General features: G+C 45.3%; 1 protein-coding gene across 1 annotated transcript in view; it reads right to left on the bottom strand.

The window, feature by feature from the left end:
* Window positions 1-20,348, bottom strand: part of rapsn (receptor-associated protein of the synapse, 43kD) — a 32,552-nt gene extending 12,204 nt beyond the window's left edge. The window contains exons 1-4 of the mRNA XM_055933036.1: window positions 19,356-20,348; window positions 13,188-13,367; window positions 11,246-11,404; window positions 4,733-4,891 (exon numbers count right to left, since the gene is read on the bottom strand). Coding sequence (XP_055789011.1) covers window positions 4,733-4,891; window positions 11,246-11,404; window positions 13,188-13,367; window positions 19,356-19,640 — 783 coding nt within the window. The 5' untranslated portion in view covers window positions 19,641-20,348. The remainder of the gene's footprint in view (window positions 1-4,732; window positions 4,892-11,245; window positions 11,405-13,187; window positions 13,368-19,355) is intronic.
* Window positions 20,349-20,615: the final 267 nt, after the last annotated feature.

Raw genomic sequence — 20,615 nt, forward strand, 5'->3', positions numbered from 1 at the left:
AGTAGTTATATAGGATGGTGTGTATAGACAGTAGTTATATAGGATGGTGTGTATAGACAGTAGTTATATAGGATGGTGTGTATAGACAGTAGTTATATAGGATGGTGTGTATAGACAGTAGTTATATAGGATGGTGTGTATAGACAGTAGTTATATAGGATGGTGTTTATAGACAGTAGTTATATAGGATGGTGTGTATAGACAGTAGTTATATAGGATGGTGTGTATAGACAGTATAGACAGTAGTTATATAGGATGGTTTGTATAGACAGTAGTTATAATAGGATGGTGTGTATAGACAGTAGTTATATAGGATGGTGTGTATAGACAGTATAGACAGTAGTTATATAGGATGGTGTGTATAGACAGTAGTTATATAGGATGGTGTGTATAGACAGTAGTTATATAGGATGGTGTGTATAGACAGTAGTTATATAGGATGGTGTGTATAGACAGTAGTTATAATAGGATGGTGTGTATAGACAGTAGTTATATAGGATGGTGTGTATAGACAGTATAGACAGTAGTTATATAGGATGGTGTGTATAGACAGTAGTTATATAGGATGGTGTGTATAGACAGTAGTTATATAGGATGGTGTGTATAGACAGTAGTTATATAGGATGGTGTGTATAGACAGTAGTTATATAGGATGGTGTGTATAGACAGTAGTTATATAGGATGGTGTGTATAGACAGTAGTTATATAGGATGGTGTGTATAGACAGCAGTTATATAGGATGGTGTGTATAGACAGTAGTTATACAGGATGGTGTGTATAGACAGTATAGACAGTAGTTATATAGGATGGTGTGTATAGACAGTAGTTATATAGGATGGTGTGTATAGACAGTAGTTATATAGGATGGTGTGTATAGACAGTATAGACAGTAGTTATATAGGATGGTGTGTATAGACAGTAGTTATATAGGATGGTGTGTATAGACAGTAGTTATATAGGATGGTGTGCTATAATCATAAGCTATAATAAGCTATAATCAAATCAAATGTTATTTGTCACATACACATGGTTAGCAGATGTTAATGCGAGTGTAGCCAAATGCTTGTGCTTCTAGTTCTGACAATGCAGTAATATCTAACAAGTAATCTAACCTATCAATTCCAAAACTACTACCTTATACACACAAGTGTAAAGGGATAAAGAATATGTACATAAAGATATATGAATGAGTGATGGTACAGAACGGCATAGGCAAGATGCAGTAGATGGTATAGAGTACAGTATATACATATACATTATATTAAGTGGCGTTGTTTAAAGTGGCTAGTGATACATTTATATATTTGGGACACCCCTCCCCACTGCTCTGTTACGACCCAACCATCACCCCTCCTGCAGTCCTTAGCAGTAACATCAAGCTATTTCTCTGTCTCTCCAGTAAAGTATTACGGTTAACTCTGTACCCTCTGTGTACACAAAACACACTGCCTGGCATGCTGGCTGCACCTGTCACTGGTACAGTCTGTTGGTCTGTCACTCTCTAACACAAAACACACTGCCTGGCATGCTGGCTGCACCTGTCACTGGTACAGTCTGTTGGTCTGTCACTCTCTAACACAAAACACACTGCCTGGCATGCTGGCTGCACCTGTCACTGGTACAGTCTGTTGGTCTGTCACTCTCTAACACAAAACACACTGCCTGGCATGCTGGCTGCACCTGTCACTGGTACAATCTGTTGGTCTGTCACTCTCTAACACAAAACACACTGCCTGGCATGCTGGCTGCACCTGTCACTGGTACAATCTGTTGGTCTGTCACTCTCTAACACAAAACACACTGCCTGGCATGCTGGCTGCACCTGTCACTGGTACAATCTGTTGGTCTGTCACTCTCTAACACAAAACACACTGCCTGGCATGCCGGCTGCATCTGTCACTGGTACAGTCTGTTGGTCTGTCACTCTCTAACACAAAACACACTGCCTGGCATGCTGGCTGCACCTGTCACTGGTACAGTCTGTTGGTCTGTCACTCTCTAACACAAAACACACTGCCTGGCATGCTGGCTGCATCTGTCACTGGTACAATCTGTTGGTCTGTCACTCTCTAACACAAAACACACTGCCTGGCATGCCGGCTGCACCTGTCACTGGTACAGTCTGTTGGTCTGTCACTCTCTAACACAAAACACACTGCCTGGCATGCTGGCTGCACCTGTCACTGGTACAGTCTGTTGGTCTGTCACTCTCTAACACAAAACACACTGCCTGGCATGCTGGCTGCACCTGTCACTGGTACAATCTGTTGGTCTGTCACTCTCTAACACAAAACACACTGCCTGGCATGCTGGCTGCACCTGTCACTGGTACAGTCTGTTGGTCTGTCACTCTCTAACACAAAACACACTGCCTGGCATGCTGGCTGCACCTGTCACTGGTACAATCTGTTGGTCTGTCACTCTCTAACACAAAACACACTGCCTGGAATGCCAGCTGCACCTGTCACTGGTACAGTCTGTTGGTCTGTCACTCTCTAACACAAAACACACTGCCTGGCATGCTGGCTGCACCTGTCACTGGTACAATCTGTTGGTCTGTCACTCTCTAACACAAAACACACTGCCTGGCATGCTGGCTGCACCTGTCACTGGTACAATCTGTTGGTCTGTCACTCTCTAACACAAAACACACTGCCTGGCATGCTGGCTGCACCTGTCACTGGTACAATCTGTTGGTCTGTCACTCTCTAACACAAAACACACTGCCTGGCATGCTGGCTGCACCTGTCACTGGTACAGTCTGTTGGTCTGTCACTCTCTAACACAAAACACACTGCCTGGCATGCTGGCTGCACCTGTCACTGGTACAATCTGTTGGTCTGTCACTCTCTAACACAAAACACACTGCCTGGCATGCTGGCTGCACCTGTCACTGGTACAGTCTGTTGGTCTGTCACTCTCTAACACAAAACACACTGCCTGGCATGCTGGCTGCACCTGTCACTGGTACAATCTGTTGGTCTGTCACTCTCTAACACAAAACACACTGCCTGGAATGCCAGCTGCACCTGTCACTGGTACAGTCTGTTGGTCTGTCACTCTCTAACACAAAACACACTGCCTGGCATGCTGGCTGCACCTGTCACTGGTACAATCTGTTGGTCTGTCACTCTCTAACACAAAACACACTGCCTGGCATGCTGGCTGCACCTGTCACTGGTACAATCTGTTGGTCTGTCACTCTCTAACACAAAACACACTGCCTGGCATGCTGGCTGCACCTGTCACTGGTACAATCTGTTGGTCTGTCACTCTCTAACACAAAACACACTGCCTGGCATGCTGGCTGCACCTGTCACTGGTACAGTCTGTTGGTCTGTCACTCTCTAACACAAAACACACTGCCTGGCATGCTGGCTGCACCTGTCACTGGTACAATCTGTTGGTCTGTCACTCTCTAACACAAAACACACCGCCTGGCATGCCAGCTGCACCTGTCACTGGTACAGTCTGTTGGTCTGTCACTCTCTAACACAAAACACACTGCCTGGCATGCTGGCTGCACCTGTCACTGGTACAGTCTGTTGGTCTGTCACTCTCTAACACAAAACACACTGCCTGGCATGCTGGCTGCACCTGTCACTGGTACAATCTGTTGGTCTGTCACTCTCTAACACAAAACACGCTGCCTGAGTGTAGAAAACATGACGAACACTTTCCTAATATTGAGTTCCACAGGGTACAGGATATAGTATAGCACAGTGGTTACTGAACAGGATACAGGATATAGTATAGCACAGTGGTTACTGAACAGGGTGCAGGATATAGTATAGCACAGTGGTTACTGAACAGGGTGCAGGATATAGTATAGCACAGTGGTTACTGAACAGGGTGCAGGATATAGTATAGCACAGTGGTTACTGAACAGGATACAGGATATAGTATAGCACAGTGGTTACTGAACAGGGTACAGGATATAGTATAGCACAGTGGTTACTGAACAGGGTACAGGATATAGTATAGCACAGTGGTTACTGAACAGGGTACAGGATATAGTATAGCACAGTGGTTACTGAACAGGGTACAGGATATAGTATAGCACAGTGGTTACTGAACAGGATACAGGATATAGTATAGCACAGTGGTTACTGAACAGGGTACAGGATATAGTATAGCACAGTGGTTACTGAACAGGATACAGGATATAGTATAGCACAGTGGTTACTGAACAGGGTACAGGATATAGTATAGCACAGTGGTTACTGAACAGGGTGCAGGATATAGTATGGCACAGTGGTTACGTCTATATACAGTGTGTTCAAATGGCGTGAGGAGGTAGGCAGTAAATAGGCCATAGTAGCAAAGTAATTACAATTTAGCAGATTAAACTGGAGTAATAGATGAGCAGATGAGGATGAGCAGGTGATGATGTGTAAGTAGAAATACTGGTGTGGCAAAAGAGCAGAAAAGTAAATAAAAACAATATGGGGATGAGGTAGGTAGATTGGATGGGCTATTTACAGATGGACTATGTACAGCTGCAGCGATCGGTTAGCTGCTCTGACAGCTGATGTTTAAAGTTAGTGAGGGTAATATAAGTCTCCAGCTTCAGCAATTTTTGCAATTTTTGCAATTTAAATGGAGTCGACCCCAACCCTTCTTTACAGCAGTATCTAGTCTCGTATCGTCTCTGGGAATGTAGGTAATAAATAATAACTCACTGGATTAATAAACAACGCCACTGATACTAAACAACACTCATGAACGTTACCTCACAGCACTCCATGGCGTCAGGCAGACGGTCCAGTTTCCTGTAGGCTACAGACATGTGATACTGGCTCATGGCCCTGTACTTTAGACTCCAGCCTTTACCGTAGTCATTCACCAGCTCAGCCGCTTTACACGGGAAGAACAGGGCTTTCTCATAGTCCTGATGGGAGGACATAACAGATCATTTACACGGGAAGAACGGGGCTTTCTCATAGTCCTGATGGGAGGACATAACAGATCATTTACACAGGAAGAACAGGGCTTTCTCATAGTCCTGATGGGAGGACATAACAGATCATTTACACAGGAAGAACTGGGCTTTCTCATAGTCCTGATGGGAGGACATAACAGATCATTTACACAGGGAGAACAGGGCTTTCTCATAGTCCTGATGGGAGGACATAACAGATCATTTACACAGAAAGAACAGGGCTTTCTCATAGTCCTGATGGGAGGACATAACAGATCATTTACACAGGAAGAACAGGGCTTTCTCATAGTCCTGATGGGAGGAAATAACATATCATTTACACAGGAAGAACAGGGCTTTCTCGTAGTCCTGATGGTAAGACATAACAGATCATTTACACAGGAAGAACAGGGCTTTCTCATAGTCCTGATGGGAGGACATAACAGATAATTTACACGGGAAGAACAGGGCTTTCTCATAGTCCTAATGGGAGGACATAAAATATAATTTACACAGGAAGAACAGGGCTTTGTCATAGTCCTGATGGGAGGACATAACAGATCATTTACACAGGAAGAACAGGGCTTTCTCATAGTCCTAATGGGAGGACATAAAATATAATTTACACAGGGAGAACAGGGCTTTCTCATAGTCCTGATGGGAGGACATAACAGATCATTTACACAGGAAGAACAGGGCTTTCTCGTAGTCCTGATGGTAAGACATAACAGATCATTTACACAGGAAGAACAGGGCTTTCTCGTAGTCCTGATGGTAAGACATAACAGATCATTTACACAGGAAGAACAGGGCTTTCTCATAGTCCTGATGGGAGGACATAACAGATAATTTACACGGGAAGAACAGGGCTTTCTCATAGTCCTAATGGGAGGACATAAAATATCATTTACACAGGAAGAACAGGGCTTTCTCGTAGTCCTGATGGTAAGACATAACAGATCATTTACACAGGAAGAACAGGGCTTTCTCATAGTCCTGATGGGAGGACATAACAGATCATTTACACAGGAAGAACTGGGCTTTCTCATAGTCCTGATGGGAGGAAACAGAACAGATCATTTACACAGGAAGAACAGGGCTTTCTCATAGTCCTGATGGGAGGACATAACAGATCATTTACACAGGAAGAACTGGTCTTTCTCATAGTCCTGATGGGAGGACATAACAGATCATTTACACAGGGAGAACAGGGCTTTCTCATAGTCCTGATGGGAGGACATAACAGATCATTTACACAGGAAGAACAGGGCTTTCTCATAGTCCTGATGGGAGGACATAACAGATCATTTACACAGGGAGAACAGGGCTTTCTCATAGTCCTGATGGTAAGACATAACAGATCATTTACACAGGAAGAACAGGGCTTTCTCATAGTCCTGATGGGAGGACATAACAGATCATTTACACAGGAAGAACTGGGCTTTCTCATAGTCCTGATGGGAGGACATAACAGATCATTTACACAGGAAGAACAGGGCTTTCTCATAGTCTTAATGGGAGGAAACAGAACAGATCATTTACACAGGAAGAACAGGGCTTTCTCATAGTCCTGATGGGAGGAAACAGAACAGATCATTTACACAGGAAGAACAGGGCTTTCTCATAGTCCTGATGGGAGGACATAACAGATCATTTACACAGGAAGAACAGGGCTTTCTCATAGTCCTGATGGGAGGAAACAGAACAGATCATTTACACAGGAAGAACAGGGCTTTCTCATAGTCCTGATGGGAGGAAACAGAACAGATCATTTACACAGGAAGAACAGGGCTTTCTCATAGTCCTGATGGGAGGAAACATAACAGATCATTTACACAGGAAGAACAGGGCTTTCTCATAGTCCTGATGGGAGAAAACAGAACAGATCATTTACACAGGAAGAATAGGGCTTTCTCATAGTCCTGATGGGAGGACATAACAGATCATTTACACAGGAAGAACAGGGCTTTCTCATAGTCCTGATGGGAGGAAACAGAACAGATCATTTACACAGGAAGAACAGGGCTTTCTCAAAGTCCTGATGGGAGGAAACATAACAGATCATTTACACAGGAAGAACAGGGCTTTCTCATAGTCCTAATGGGAGGAAACAGAACAGATCGTTTACACAGGAAGAACAGGGCTTTCTCATAGTCCTGATGGGAGGAAACAGAACAGATCATTTACACAGGAAGAACAGGGCTTTCTCAAAGTCCTGATGGGAGGAAACATAACAGATCATTTACACAGGAAGAACAGGGCTTTCTCATCGTCCTAATGGGAGGAAACAGAACAGATCATTTACACAGGAAGAACAGGGCTTTCTCATAGTCCTAATGGGAGGAAACAGAACAGATCATTTACACAGGAAGAACAGGGCTTTCTCATAGTCCTGATGGGAGGAAACATAACAGATGGATGAGTGAGGAGCTGGCGTCTATTCTTTTATTTAATTGATCTTTTGTTTACCATGTTATGCCATTCAGGTCAGAATCTCTCTTTCACAAGGGAGTCCTGGCCAAGAGGGCAGCTCTGTGAAACACACACAGTCTACAGCCAGATTGACGAGATCAGATCAGACGAGGAGGAAGATGAGATCAGATCAGACGAGGAGGAAGACGACAGCCGTTACACAGATTCAGCTGTCCGGATCAGCAACACTACAGTTTTGATATAAACTTTACTTCTTTATAAGCGTTCTAACTTGATGCTGTAATTTTCTAACCGGCGATTGTATTAAGAACCACTGAGAGGTTTGTCTGTCCTGTATTATTAGGGCGAGCAGATTCAATTTTCATTCTCCGGACACCAGCTAATCTGGACCTGATTGAAACCAATCCACCTTTTGACTCCAGGGATTACTGGGACAAATCTCACGTGTCAAAACAGAATAAAACAGGCCTCGACCAGGCTTGACACTCGATTACACAGACAGGCCTCTACCAAGCGAGAATACAACAGGCCTCTACCAGGCTAGAATACAACAGGCCTCTACCAGGCTAGAATACAACAGGCCTCTACCAAGCTAGAATACAACAGGCCTCTACCAGGCTAGAATACAACAGGCCTCTACCAAGCTAGAATACAACAGGCCTCTACCAGGCTAGAATACAACAGGCCTCTATCAAGCTAGAATACAACAGGCCTCTACCAGGCTAGAATACAACAGGCCTCTACCAGGCTAGAATACAACAGGCCTCTACCAAGCTAGAATACAACAAGCCTCTACCAGGCTAGAATACAACAGGCCTCTACCAGACTAGAATACAACAGGCCTCTACCAGGCTAGAATACAACAGGCCTCTACCAAGCTAGAATACAACAGGCCTCTACCAGGCTAGAATACAACAGGCCTCTACCAGACTAGAATACAACAGGCCTCTACCAAGCTAGAATACAACAGGCCTCTACCAGGCTAGAATACAACAGGCCTCTACCAGGCTAGAATACAACAGGCCTCTACCAGACTAGAATACAACAGGCCTCTACCAAGCTAGAATACAACAGGCCTCTACCAGGCTAGAATACAACAGGCCTCTACCAGGCTAGAATACAACAGGCCTCTACCAGGCCAGAATACAACAGGCCTCTACCAGGCTAGAATACAACAGGCCTCTACCAGGCTAGAATACAACAGGCCTCTACCAGGCTAGAATACAACAGGCCTCTACCGGACTAGAATACAACAGGCCTCTACCAGGCTAGAATACAACAGGCCTCTACCAAGCTAGAATACAACAGGCCTCTACCAGGCTAGAATACAACAGGCCTCTACTGGACTAGAATACAACAGGCCTCTACCAGGCTAGAATACAACAGGCCTCTACCAGGCTAGAATACAACAGGCCTCTAGCAGGCTAGAATACAACAGGCCTCTACCAGGCTAGAATACAACAGGCCTCTACCAAGCTAGAATACAACAGGCCTCTACCAAGCTAGAATACAACAGGCCTCTACCAGGCTAGAATACAACAGGCCTCTACCGGGCTAGAATACAACAGGCCTCTACCAGGCTAGAATACGACAGGCCTCTACCAGGCTAGAATACAACAGGCCTCTACCAGGCTAGAATACAACAGGCCTCTACCAAGCTAGAATACAACAGGCCTCTACCAGGCTAGAATACAACAGGCCTCTACCAGGCTAGAATACAACAGGCCTCTACCAGGCTAGAATACAACAGGCCTCTACCAGGCTAGAATACAACAGGCCTCTAGCAGGCTAGAATACAACAGGCCTCTACCAGGCTAGAATACAACAGGCCTCTACCAGGCTAGAATACAACAGGCCTCTACCAGGCTGGAATACAACAGGCCTCTACCAGGCTGGAATACACAGGCCTCTACCGGACTAGAATACAACAGGCCTCTACCAGGCTAGAATACAACAGGCCTCTACCAGACTAGAATACAACAGGCCTCTACCAAGCTAGAATACAACAGGCCTCTACCAGGCTAGAATACAACAGGCCTCTACCAGGCTAGAATACAACAGGCCTCTACCAGGCTAGAATACAACAGGCCTCTACCAGGCTAGAATACAACAGGCCTCTACCAGGCTAGAATACAACAGGCCTCTACCAGGCTAGAATACAACAGGCCTCTACCGGACTAGAATACAACAGGCCTCTACCAGGCTAGAATACAACAGGCCTCTACCAAGCTAGAATACAACAGGCCTCTACCAGGCTAGAATACAACAGGCCTCTACCAGGCTAGAATACAACAGGCCTCTACCAGGCTAGAATACAACAGGCCTCTAGCAGGCTAGAATACAACAGGCCACTACCAGGCTAGAATACAACAGGCCTCTACCAAGCTAGAATACAACAGGCCTCTACCAAGCTAGAATACAACAGGCCTCTACCAGGCTAGAATACAACAGGCCTCTACCGGGCTAGAATACAACAGGCCTCTACCAGGCTAGAATACAACAGGCCTCTACCAGGCTAGAATACAACAGGCCTCTACCAGGCTAGAATACAACAGGCCTCTACCAAGCTAGAATACAACAGGCCTCTACCAGGCTAGAATACAACAGGCCTCTACCAGGCTAGAATACAACAGGCCTCTACCAGGCTAGAATACAACAGGCCTCTACCAGGCTAGAATACAACAGGCCTCTAGCAGGCTAGAATACAACAGGCCTCTACCAGGCTAGAATACAACAGGCCTCTACCAGGCTGGAATACAACAGGCCTCTACCAGGCTAGAATACACAGGCCTCTACCGGACTAGAATACAACAGGCCTCTACCAGGCTAGAATACAACAGGCCTCTACCAGGCTAGAATACAACAGGCCTCTACCAGGCTAGAATACAACAGGCCTCTACCAAGCTATAATACAACAGGCCTCTACCGGACTAGAATACAACAGGCCTCTACCAGGCTAGAATACAACAGGCCTCTACCAGGCTGGAATACAACAGGCCTCTACCAGGCTAGAATACAACAGGCCTCTACCAGGCTGGAATACAACAGGCCTCTACCAGGCTAGAATACAACAGGCCTCTACCAGGCTAGAATACAACAGGCCTCTACTAGGCTAGAATACAACAGGCCTCTACCAGGCTAGAATACAACAGGCCTCTACCAGGCTAGAATACAACAGGCCTCTACCGGACTAGAATACAACAGGCCTCTACCAAGCTAGAATACAACAGGCCTCTACCAAGCTAGAATACAACAGGCCTCTACCAGGCTAGAATACAACAGGCCTCTACCAGGCTAGAATACAACAGGCCTCTACCAGGCTAGAATACAACAGGCCTCTACCAGGCTAGAATACAACAGGCCTCTACCAGGCTAGAATACAACAGGCCTCTACCAGGCTAGAATACAACAGGCCTCTACCAGGCTAGAATACAACAGGCCTCTACCAGGCTAGAATACAACAGGCCTCTACCAGGCTAGAATACAACAGGCCTCTAGCAGGCTAGAATACAACAGGCCTCTAGCAGGCTAGAATACAACAGGCCTCTAGCAGGCTAGAATACAACAGGCCTCTAGCAGGCTAGAATACAACAGGCCTCTACCAGGCTAGAATACAACAGGCCTCTACCAGGCTAGAATACAACAGGCCTCTGACCGGGGCCTCTGGAGTGGCTCACTCAGCCTTTGCACCAAAATGCATTTGACAAGATGTGTCGTCAAATAGGACTGTGTTCAATTGAAACTCTTCTGAGACTGGGTACTTCTTAGACTCTTTTTACATGCAAGGTTGAATAGCATCTAATCAGGGATGTAACAAAGTAATAGCAATGTAATAACAACTATAGGACCTTTTCTCAGAGCGTCATCATAGACATACTGTCGACACTTTACCTTGAGCTGGATGTAGAAGTTCCCCAGGCTGCAGCAGACTCTAGACTCCAGCATCTTGTCATCGTTGTTGTGGGCGTAGCGCAGGGCCTTCTCATAGCTCTCTAGAGCCTTCTGGAACACACTGACGCCCAGGAACGCATTGCCCATGCTCAGACACACCTGGAAACACAAGTAGAGGCAGAGGTCGTAAAGGCAGAGGTCGTAAAGACAGAGGTCGTAAAGGACTGGACTTCGTTTACTTTTTTTTCAGTAAAGTCAGATGTACGCAGACATCCAGAGGTCCCAGACATCCAGAGGTCCCAGCCGTCCAGAGGTCCCAGACATTGAGGTCCCAGACATCCAGAGGTCCCAGCCGTCCAGAGGTCCCAGACGTCCAGAGGTCCCAGCCGTCCAGAGGTGCCAGCCGTCCAGAGGTGCCAGCCGTCCAGAGGTGCCAGCCGTCCAGAGGTCCCAGCCGTCCAGAGGTGCCAGCCGTCCAGAGGTGCCAGCCGTCCAGAGGTCCCAGCCGTCCAGAGGTCCCAGCCGTCCAGAGGTGCCAGCCGTCCAGAGGTGCCAGCCGTCCAGAGGTCCCGGACATCCAGAGGTCCCGGACATCCAGAGGTCCCGGACATCCAGAGGTCCCGGACTTCCAGAGGTCCCAGCCGTCCAGAGGTCCCAGACATCCAGAGGTCCCAGACGTCCAGAGGTCCCAGCCGTCCAGAGGTCCCAGACATCCAGAGGTCCCCGACATCCAGAGGTCCCAGACATCCAGAGGTCCCAGACATCCAGAGGTCCCAGACATCCAGAGGTCCCAGACATCCAGAGGTCCCAGACATCCAGAGGTCCCAGACATCCAGAGGTCCTGGACTTCCAGAGGTCCCAGCCATCCAGAGGTCCCAGCCGTCCAGAGGTCCCAGACATCCAGAGGTCCTAGACATCCAGAGGTCCCGGACTTCCAGAGGTCCCAGCCATCCAGAGGTCCCAGCCATCCAGAGGTCCCAGCCGTCCAGACGTCCCAGCCGTCCAGAGGTCCCAGACATTGAGGTCCCAGACATCCAGAGGTCCCAGCCGTCCAGAGGTCCCAGACATTGAGGTCCCAGACATCCAGAGGTCCCGGACATCCAGAGGTCCCGGACATCCAGAGGTCCCAGCCATCCAGAGGTCCCAGCCGTCCAGAGGTCCCAGACATCCAGAGGTCCCAGACATCCAGAGGTCTCAGACGTCCAGAGGTCTCAGACATCCAGAGGTCCCAGACGTCCAGAGGTCCCAGACGTCCAGAGATCCCAGACGTCCAGAGGTCCCAGACGTCCAGAGGTCCCAGACGTCCAGAGGTCCCAGCCGTCCAGAGGTTCCAGCCGTCCAGAGGTCCCAGCCGTCCAGAGGTCCCAGCCGTCCAGAGGTCCCAGCCGTCCAGAGGTCCCAGACGTCCAGAGGTCTCAGACGTCCAGAGGTCCCAGACATTGAGGTACCAGACATCCAGAGGTCCCAGACATCCAGAGGTCCCAGCCGTCCAGAGGTCCCAGCCGTCCAGAGGTCCCAGACATCCAGAGGTCCCAGACATCCAGAGGTCCCAGAGGTCCCAGACATCCAGAGGTCCCAGACATCCAGAGGTCCCAGAGGTCCCAGACATCCAGAGGTCCCAGACATCCAGAGGTCCCAGACATCCAGAGGTCCCAGACTTCCAGAGGTCCCAAACTTCCAGAGGTCCCAGACTTCCAGAGGTCCCAGACATCCAGAGGTCCCAGAACTCCAGAGGTCCCAGACATCCAGAGGTCCCAGAACTCCAGAGGTCCTTTTCTCTTTATTTTCCTGTTGTTTTGTCTCTTATTGTAAGAACGTGTTGTTTATTGTTTTTTGTTTTGTTTTCTGCCATCATTGTGTATGTGGCGTGTTTTGTCTGGCAACAGGAAATAAGGTGAAACAGCATATATTACAGTATAATAATATTATTGCTGAGACCCACCTGTCCGTTAAGTTGCAGACTGACAGTGGTTCCCTGCATGTTGAGGCAGGTCTTACAGTAGGACACAGTCTTCTGGAAGTCACACAGCTTCTCGTTGCTCCGAGCCAGGTTAAGGTAGCCCTCAGTCAGGTAGTCTGGGTCCTCCATCTCCCTGGCTGTGTCTATCTGGGCCAAGGCATACTGAGGGAGGGAGGGAGGGAGGGAGGGAGGGAGGGAGGGAGGGAGGGAGAGGGAGGGAGAGTAGGAACAATGTAGATAACTAACACTATAGACACAATTTAGATAACACTATAGACACAATGTAGATAACTAACACTATAGACACAATGTAGATAACTAACACTAGACACAATGTAGATAACTAACACTATAGACACAATGTAGATAACTAACACTATGGACACAATGTAGATAACTAACACTATGGACACAATGTAGATAACTAACACTATGGACACAATGTAGATAACTAACACTATAGACACAATGTAGATAACACTATAGACACAATGTAGATAACACTATAGACACAATGTAGATAACACTATAGACACAATATAGATAACTAACACTATAGACACAATTTAGATAACTAACACTATAGACACAATGTAGATAACACTATAGACACAATGTAGATAACTAACACTATAGACACAATATAGATAACTAACACTATAGACACAATTTAGATAACTAACACTATAGACACAATATAGATAACACTATAGACACAATGTAGATAACACTATAGACACAATGTAGATAACACTATAGACACAATGTAGATAACACTATAGACACAATGTAGATAACACTATAGACACATTGTAGATAACACTATGGACACAATGTAGATAACTAACACTATGGACACAATGTAGATAACTAACACTATAGACACAATATAGATAACACTATAGACACAATGTAGATAACACTATAGACACAATGTAGATAACTAACACTATAGACAATGTAGATAACTAACACTATGGACACAATGTAGATAACTAACACTATGGACACAATGTAGATAACTAACACTATAGACACAATTTAGATAACACTATAGACACAATGTAGATAACACTATAGACACAATGTAGATAACACTATAGACACAATGTAGATAACACTATAGACACAATATAGATAACTAACACTATAGACACATTGTAGATAACTAACACTATGGACACAATGTAGATAACTAACACTATGGACACAATGTAGATAACTAACACTATGGACACAATGTAGATAACTAACACTATGGACACAATGTAGATAACTAACACTATAGACACAATGTAGATAACACTATAGACACAATGTAGATAACTAACACTATAGACACATTGTAGATAACTAACACTATAGACACAATGTAGATAACTAACACTATGGACACAATGTAGATAACTAACACTATAGACACAATTTAGATAACACTATAGACACAATGTAGATAACACTATGGACACAATGTAGATAACTAACACTATGGACACAATGTAGATAACTAACACTATGGACACAATGTAGATAACTAACACTATAGACACAATTTAGATAACACTATAGACACAATGTAGATAACACTATAGACACAATATAGATAACTAACACTATAGACACAATGTAGATAACACTATAGACACAATGTAGATAACTAACACTATAGACACAATGTAGATAACACTATAGACACAATATAGATAACTAACACTATAGACACATTGTAGATAACTAACACTATGGACACAATGTAGATAACTAACACTATGGACACAATGTAGATAACTAACACTATGGACACAATGTAGATAACTAACACTATAGACACAATATAGATAACTAACACTATAGACACATTGTAGATAACTAACACTATGGACACAATATAGATAACTAACACTATGGACACAATGTAGATAACACTATAGACACAATGTAGATAACTAACACTATAGACACAATGTAGATAACACTATAGACACAATGTAGATAACTAACACTATAGACACAATATAGATAACTAACACTATGGACACAATGTAGATAACTAACACTATAGACACAATGTAGATAACACTATAGACACAATATAGATAACTAACACTATAGACACATTGTAGATAACTAACACTATGGACACAATGTAGATAACTAACACTATGGACACAATGTAGATAACTAACACTATAGACACAATGTAGATAACACTATAGACACAATATAGATAACTAACACTATGGACACAATGTAGATAACTAACACTATGGACACAATGTAGATAACTAACACTATGGACACATTGTAGATAACTAACACTATGGACACAATGTAGATAACTAACACTATAGACACAATGTAGATAACTAACACTATGGACACAATGTAGATAACACTATAGACACAATGTAGATAACACTATAGACACCAATTAGATAACACTATAGACACCAATTAGATAACACTATAGACACCATTTAGATAACACTATAGACACCATTTAGATAACACTATAGACACAATGTAGATAACACTATAGACACAATGTAGATAACACTATGGACACAATGTAGATAACTAACACTATAGACACAATGTAGATAACTAACACTATGGACACAATGTAGATAACACTATAGACACAATGTAGATAACACTATAGACACCAATTAGATAACACTATAGACACCAATTAGATAACACTATAGACACCATTTAGATAACACTATAGACACCATTTAGATAACACTATATGCCATCTTGACAGATCTCTATTGAAAGTGTTTTTAGTCCAGCACTAGGCCTAATCTGTAGCTTGGGGACTGGCCTTGCAGTCACGAAACAAAACCTTTTGATTGGATAGAAGTAATGGAATATTATTATTTAAAAAATGATGTCATGTACCTAAATATAAAGAACAATTGAGCCACCCCTAACACATCAGGGTTACAGAAGTTCAAGTTTTAAGTCACAGTCTCCCGTTTCGGGGCCCCGTAACTAACTTAATGAAGCCGTTGGTATAGGAGTGAGTAGGGAGTTTTATGTCATCAACAAGACCCGTATCCAAGCTCTGGTTGCAAGGCTCTCTCTGTGCCCCCCGTCGCCTGTATCCTATGGAAGCCACACATTAACCCCCTGATGCTCCTCCGGATTCCGTTTAGGTAACGCCATAGAAACAGAATGTACTACAGTCAGATTTCCATGGTCGTAGGGGCTTAGTCCATTCTAGTTCAATCTATTTCTATGGATAATCCCAGGAGGAAAGGTTTGAAACAACACCATGTTGAAATGCTGCAATGGAAGCGCTGGAGAATGTATCTCCCTGGCATCCACCATGATGACACATTCAATTAATGGCAACAGCAGCATCCCCTCATCATATCTCTCCACACAACCTCACAGCAGATTTACTGCCATTTCAGTTTAAAACTACATGCATTCTTGGAACCGGTTCAAGGAACAGAACTGAAAATCCGGAAAAGAACAGAAATGGAACCCAGTACGAAAGTGATCCATACTGTTCCGGAACAGAGCCGTCTTTTACATTCCAGGCATTTTTTTCAGTCCCACAAAAAAAATGCAACAAAGCACCTATGCAAAGCCCTCACTCTGTCACTCAGAAACTTATTCCAGTGTCACGCATTAACTAGTACTAATACTATAGGACTAGTTATCACGCATTAACTAGTACTAATACTATAGGCCTAGTGATCATGTTTCACGTTGCATTTATTAACTACAAAAAGGTAAGACGTGTTTTTTATTCTGGTGCTGCTCTGCACACACAAGCGTGTTAGCTAGTTATTCAACGTTCGTCCATGGAAGCCGCACCTCATAGGTATAAATCTGTGGCCCTAATTCAGATAATAAATGTCATAAGAAGATACCCAGTGCTGGTGTAACCGGTGTGAAATGGCTAGCTAATAGCATTTCAATCGGTGGCGTCACTCGCTCTGAGACCTTGAAGTAGTTGTTCCCCTTTGCTCTGCAAGGGCCGCGGCTTTTGTGGAGCGATGGGTAATGATGCTTCGTGGGTGACTGTTGTTGATGTGTGCAGAGGGTCCCTGGTTCGAGGCGAGGTAGGGGCGAGGGTCCCTGGTTCAGAGGGTTCCTGGTTCGAGCCCAGGTTGGGGCGAGGGTCTCTGGTTCAGAGGGTTCCTGGTATGAGCCCAGGTGGGGGCGAGGGTCCCTGTTTCGAGCCCAGGGAGGGGCGAGGAGAAGGACGAAGCTATACAGTTACACTACAAGCCTCCTCCTCAACCCTTTCTTGCTCTCTCCTCACCCGCAAAATTTCAGTTGCGTCTTGCTCCATAGGCTACACTTGTGTGTCCATCATGCATCTAAAAAACTAGCTGTCGTTCCATCTGCACTGATTGGTCTAAACAACTAGCTGGCCTTCTCCATCTGCACTGATTGGTCTAAACAACTAGCTGGCCTGTTCCATCTGCACTGATTGGTCTAAACAACTAGCTGGCCGGCTCCATCTGCACTGATTGGTCTAAACAACTAGCTGGCCTTCTCCATCTGCACTGATTGGTCTAAACAACTAGCTGGCCGGTTCCATCTGCACTGATTGGTCTAAACAACTAGCTGGCCGGGTCCATCTGCACTGATTGGTGTAAACAACTAGCTGGCCGGTTCCATCTGCACTGATTGGTGTAAACAACTAGCTGGCCTTCTCCATCTGCACTGATTGGTCTAAACAACTAGCTGGCCTTCTCCATCTGCACTGATTGGTCTAAACAACTAGCTGGCCTGCTCCATCTGCACTGATTGGTCTAAACAACTAGCTGGCCTGTTCCATCTGCACTGATTGGTCTAAACAACTAGCTGGCCTGCTCCATCTGCACTGATTGGTCTAAACAACTAGCTGGCCGGGTTCCATCTGCACTGATTGGTCTAAACAACTAGCTGGCCTGCTCCATCTGCACTGATTGGTCTAAACAACTAGCTGGCCTTCTCCATCTGCACTGATTGGTCTAAACAACTAGCTGGCCTTCTCCATCTGCACTGATTGGTCTAAACAACTAGCTGGCCTTTTCCATCTGCACTGATAGGTCTAAACAACTAGCTGGCCTGTTCCATCTGCACTGATTGGTCTAAACAACTAGCTGGCCTGCTCCATCCGCACTGGTTGGTCTAAACAACTAGCTGGCCTGTTCCATCTGCACTGATTGGTCTAAACAACTAGCTGGCCGGTTCCATCTGCACTGATTGGTCTAAACAACTAGCTGGCCTGTTCCATCTGCACTGATTGGTGTAAACAACTAGCTGGCCTGTTCCATCTGCACTGATTGGTCTAAACAACCAGCTGGCCTTCTCCATCTGCACTGATTGGTCTAAACAACTAGCTGGCCTTCTCCATCTGCACTGATTGGTCTAAACAACTAGCTGGCCTGTTCCATCTGCACTGATTGGTCTAAACAACCAGCTGGCCTGTTCCATCTGCACTGATTGGTGAAGTGATTTAATGAGCTAAATGTAAACAACTGTTGATTTCAGGTTGAAAAAGGAACAGAAAGGAACGATATTAACCGGTACTTTTTGTTTTTCGAACCGGTTCATAACTTTATTTTGTTGCTTGGAACAGTGGAACATAAATATATTTTAGGGGGGGGGGTTCTGTTCAGAACAAAACGATTGGAAAATAATTTCAGTTCCAACCCTTGCTGCTCAAATTGAAAGTGCTGCGTTATAATCCCAAAAGATGGACACTTCAATATATCCATGATATAATACATACAGGACTTGGAGGAAATCAGTGGATCATACTACAAAGTCTATCTTATGAAATTGTTTTTGCCTAACTCAACTAACGCCTAATACCAACTGTTCAATCAGGATGTGGAATGTGTCTGACATGCTACCCAAATAGCTAACATCTCTCAACGCTTCAATAACAGGTCGTTGAACTGATGAGAAATTAGAACAAATCTACTCCATCATGGCTAGTGAACTTGACAGAGATTCTCTCTCTCTCTCTCTCTCTCTCTCTCTCTCTCTCTCTCTCTCTCTCTCCCCTCTCTCTCTCTCTCCCCTCTCTCTCTCTCTCCCCTCTCTCTGTCTCTCCCCTCTCTCTCTCTCTCTCTCTCTCTCTCGCTCGCTCTCTCTCTCTCTCTTGCTCTCTCTCTCTCTCTCTCTCTCTCTTACCTTGAGCATCTCTTTATACTTTCCCATCTCCGAGTGGGCGGTGATGAGACAGCCCAGCACTCTGAACTTCCCCCCGGGGTCTGAGGTCTTCTCCAGCACCTTGGTCCAGACATGCAGGGCTTTGTCAGTCTGATTGGCCTGGTACAGCTTTAAGCCTTTCTCTACCTGCTGCTTGGTTTGGTCCTGGCCCATCTCTGCTACAAGGAGGTGCCTCATAAAAATATTCATCCGCTTAGGTGTTGTTTGGCTTTCAGTGGAGGACCAAGAAAGTAGATCCTTGCCCATGTACAGCGGGTTATGTTAAGAAAGTAGATCCTTGCCCATGTACAGCGGGTTATGTTAAGAAAGTAGATCCTTGCCCATGTACAGCGGGTTATGTTAAGAAAGTAGATCCTTGCCCATGTACAGCGGGTTATGTTAAGAAAGTAGATCCTTGCCCATGTACAGCGGGTTATGTTAAGAAAGTAGATCCTTGCCCATGTACAACGGGTTATGTTAAGAAAGTAGATCCATGCCCATGTACAGCGGGTTATGTTAAGAAAGTAGATCCTTGCCCATGTACAGCGGGTTACGTTAAGAAAGTAGATCCTTGCCCATGTACAGCGGGTTACGTTAAGAAAGATCTGGTCGTAAAGACATGAGGATCCTCTAACGATCTACGATTCTCTGACGTTCCTCTCTGTGGTACTAGGGCTCTCTCTCTGATCCAGTAGGTCTCTATTTCTCTCTCTCAGCTCCGGCAGGCGACGGGTCAGGAGGACTGGGAGGAAACTGGATCCAGCACTTTAAAGGTCCAGCCAACTAACACCTTCATACCTCATCACTTTGAGGACGAGACGAAAGAAAAAAACAAACGCGTCCCTCCCTACTTCCTCGATCCAACAGTAACACCTTTAAGAGTTCACACTTCAGTTCTCCCGAAGATAATTCTGCTTTAGAAAAACGCTACAGAAACGCGTCTCCCTGCGAAGTGCTGGCAGCGGTATCCCAGAATATCTGCTCTCTCCACACCCCTGTGAAAGGAATGTCCAGCGCCCCAGTGCCCCCCCCCACCCCCTCCTTTCCTCTCCCTGTCCCTGGGCTGGCGCTGCAGCAGATGTCCCTGTCACTCTGGACCATGTGTCACTATAGGAATCCTGTTCTGTCCTCTGTTCGCAGATCCAAGGTCCCGTTAGGAGACGCTAGACCCTCTCTAACCCTCCTCACAGAAAGACCTCAACCCTTCAGCAAAACTCTGACTGGAGTTAAAACGCTACCACC

Source organism: Salvelinus fontinalis, chromosome 9, assembly GCF_029448725.1.
Source record: "Salvelinus fontinalis isolate EN_2023a chromosome 9, ASM2944872v1, whole genome shotgun sequence".
Lineage (NCBI taxonomy): Eukaryota > Metazoa > Chordata > Actinopteri > Salmoniformes > Salmonidae > Salvelinus > Salvelinus fontinalis.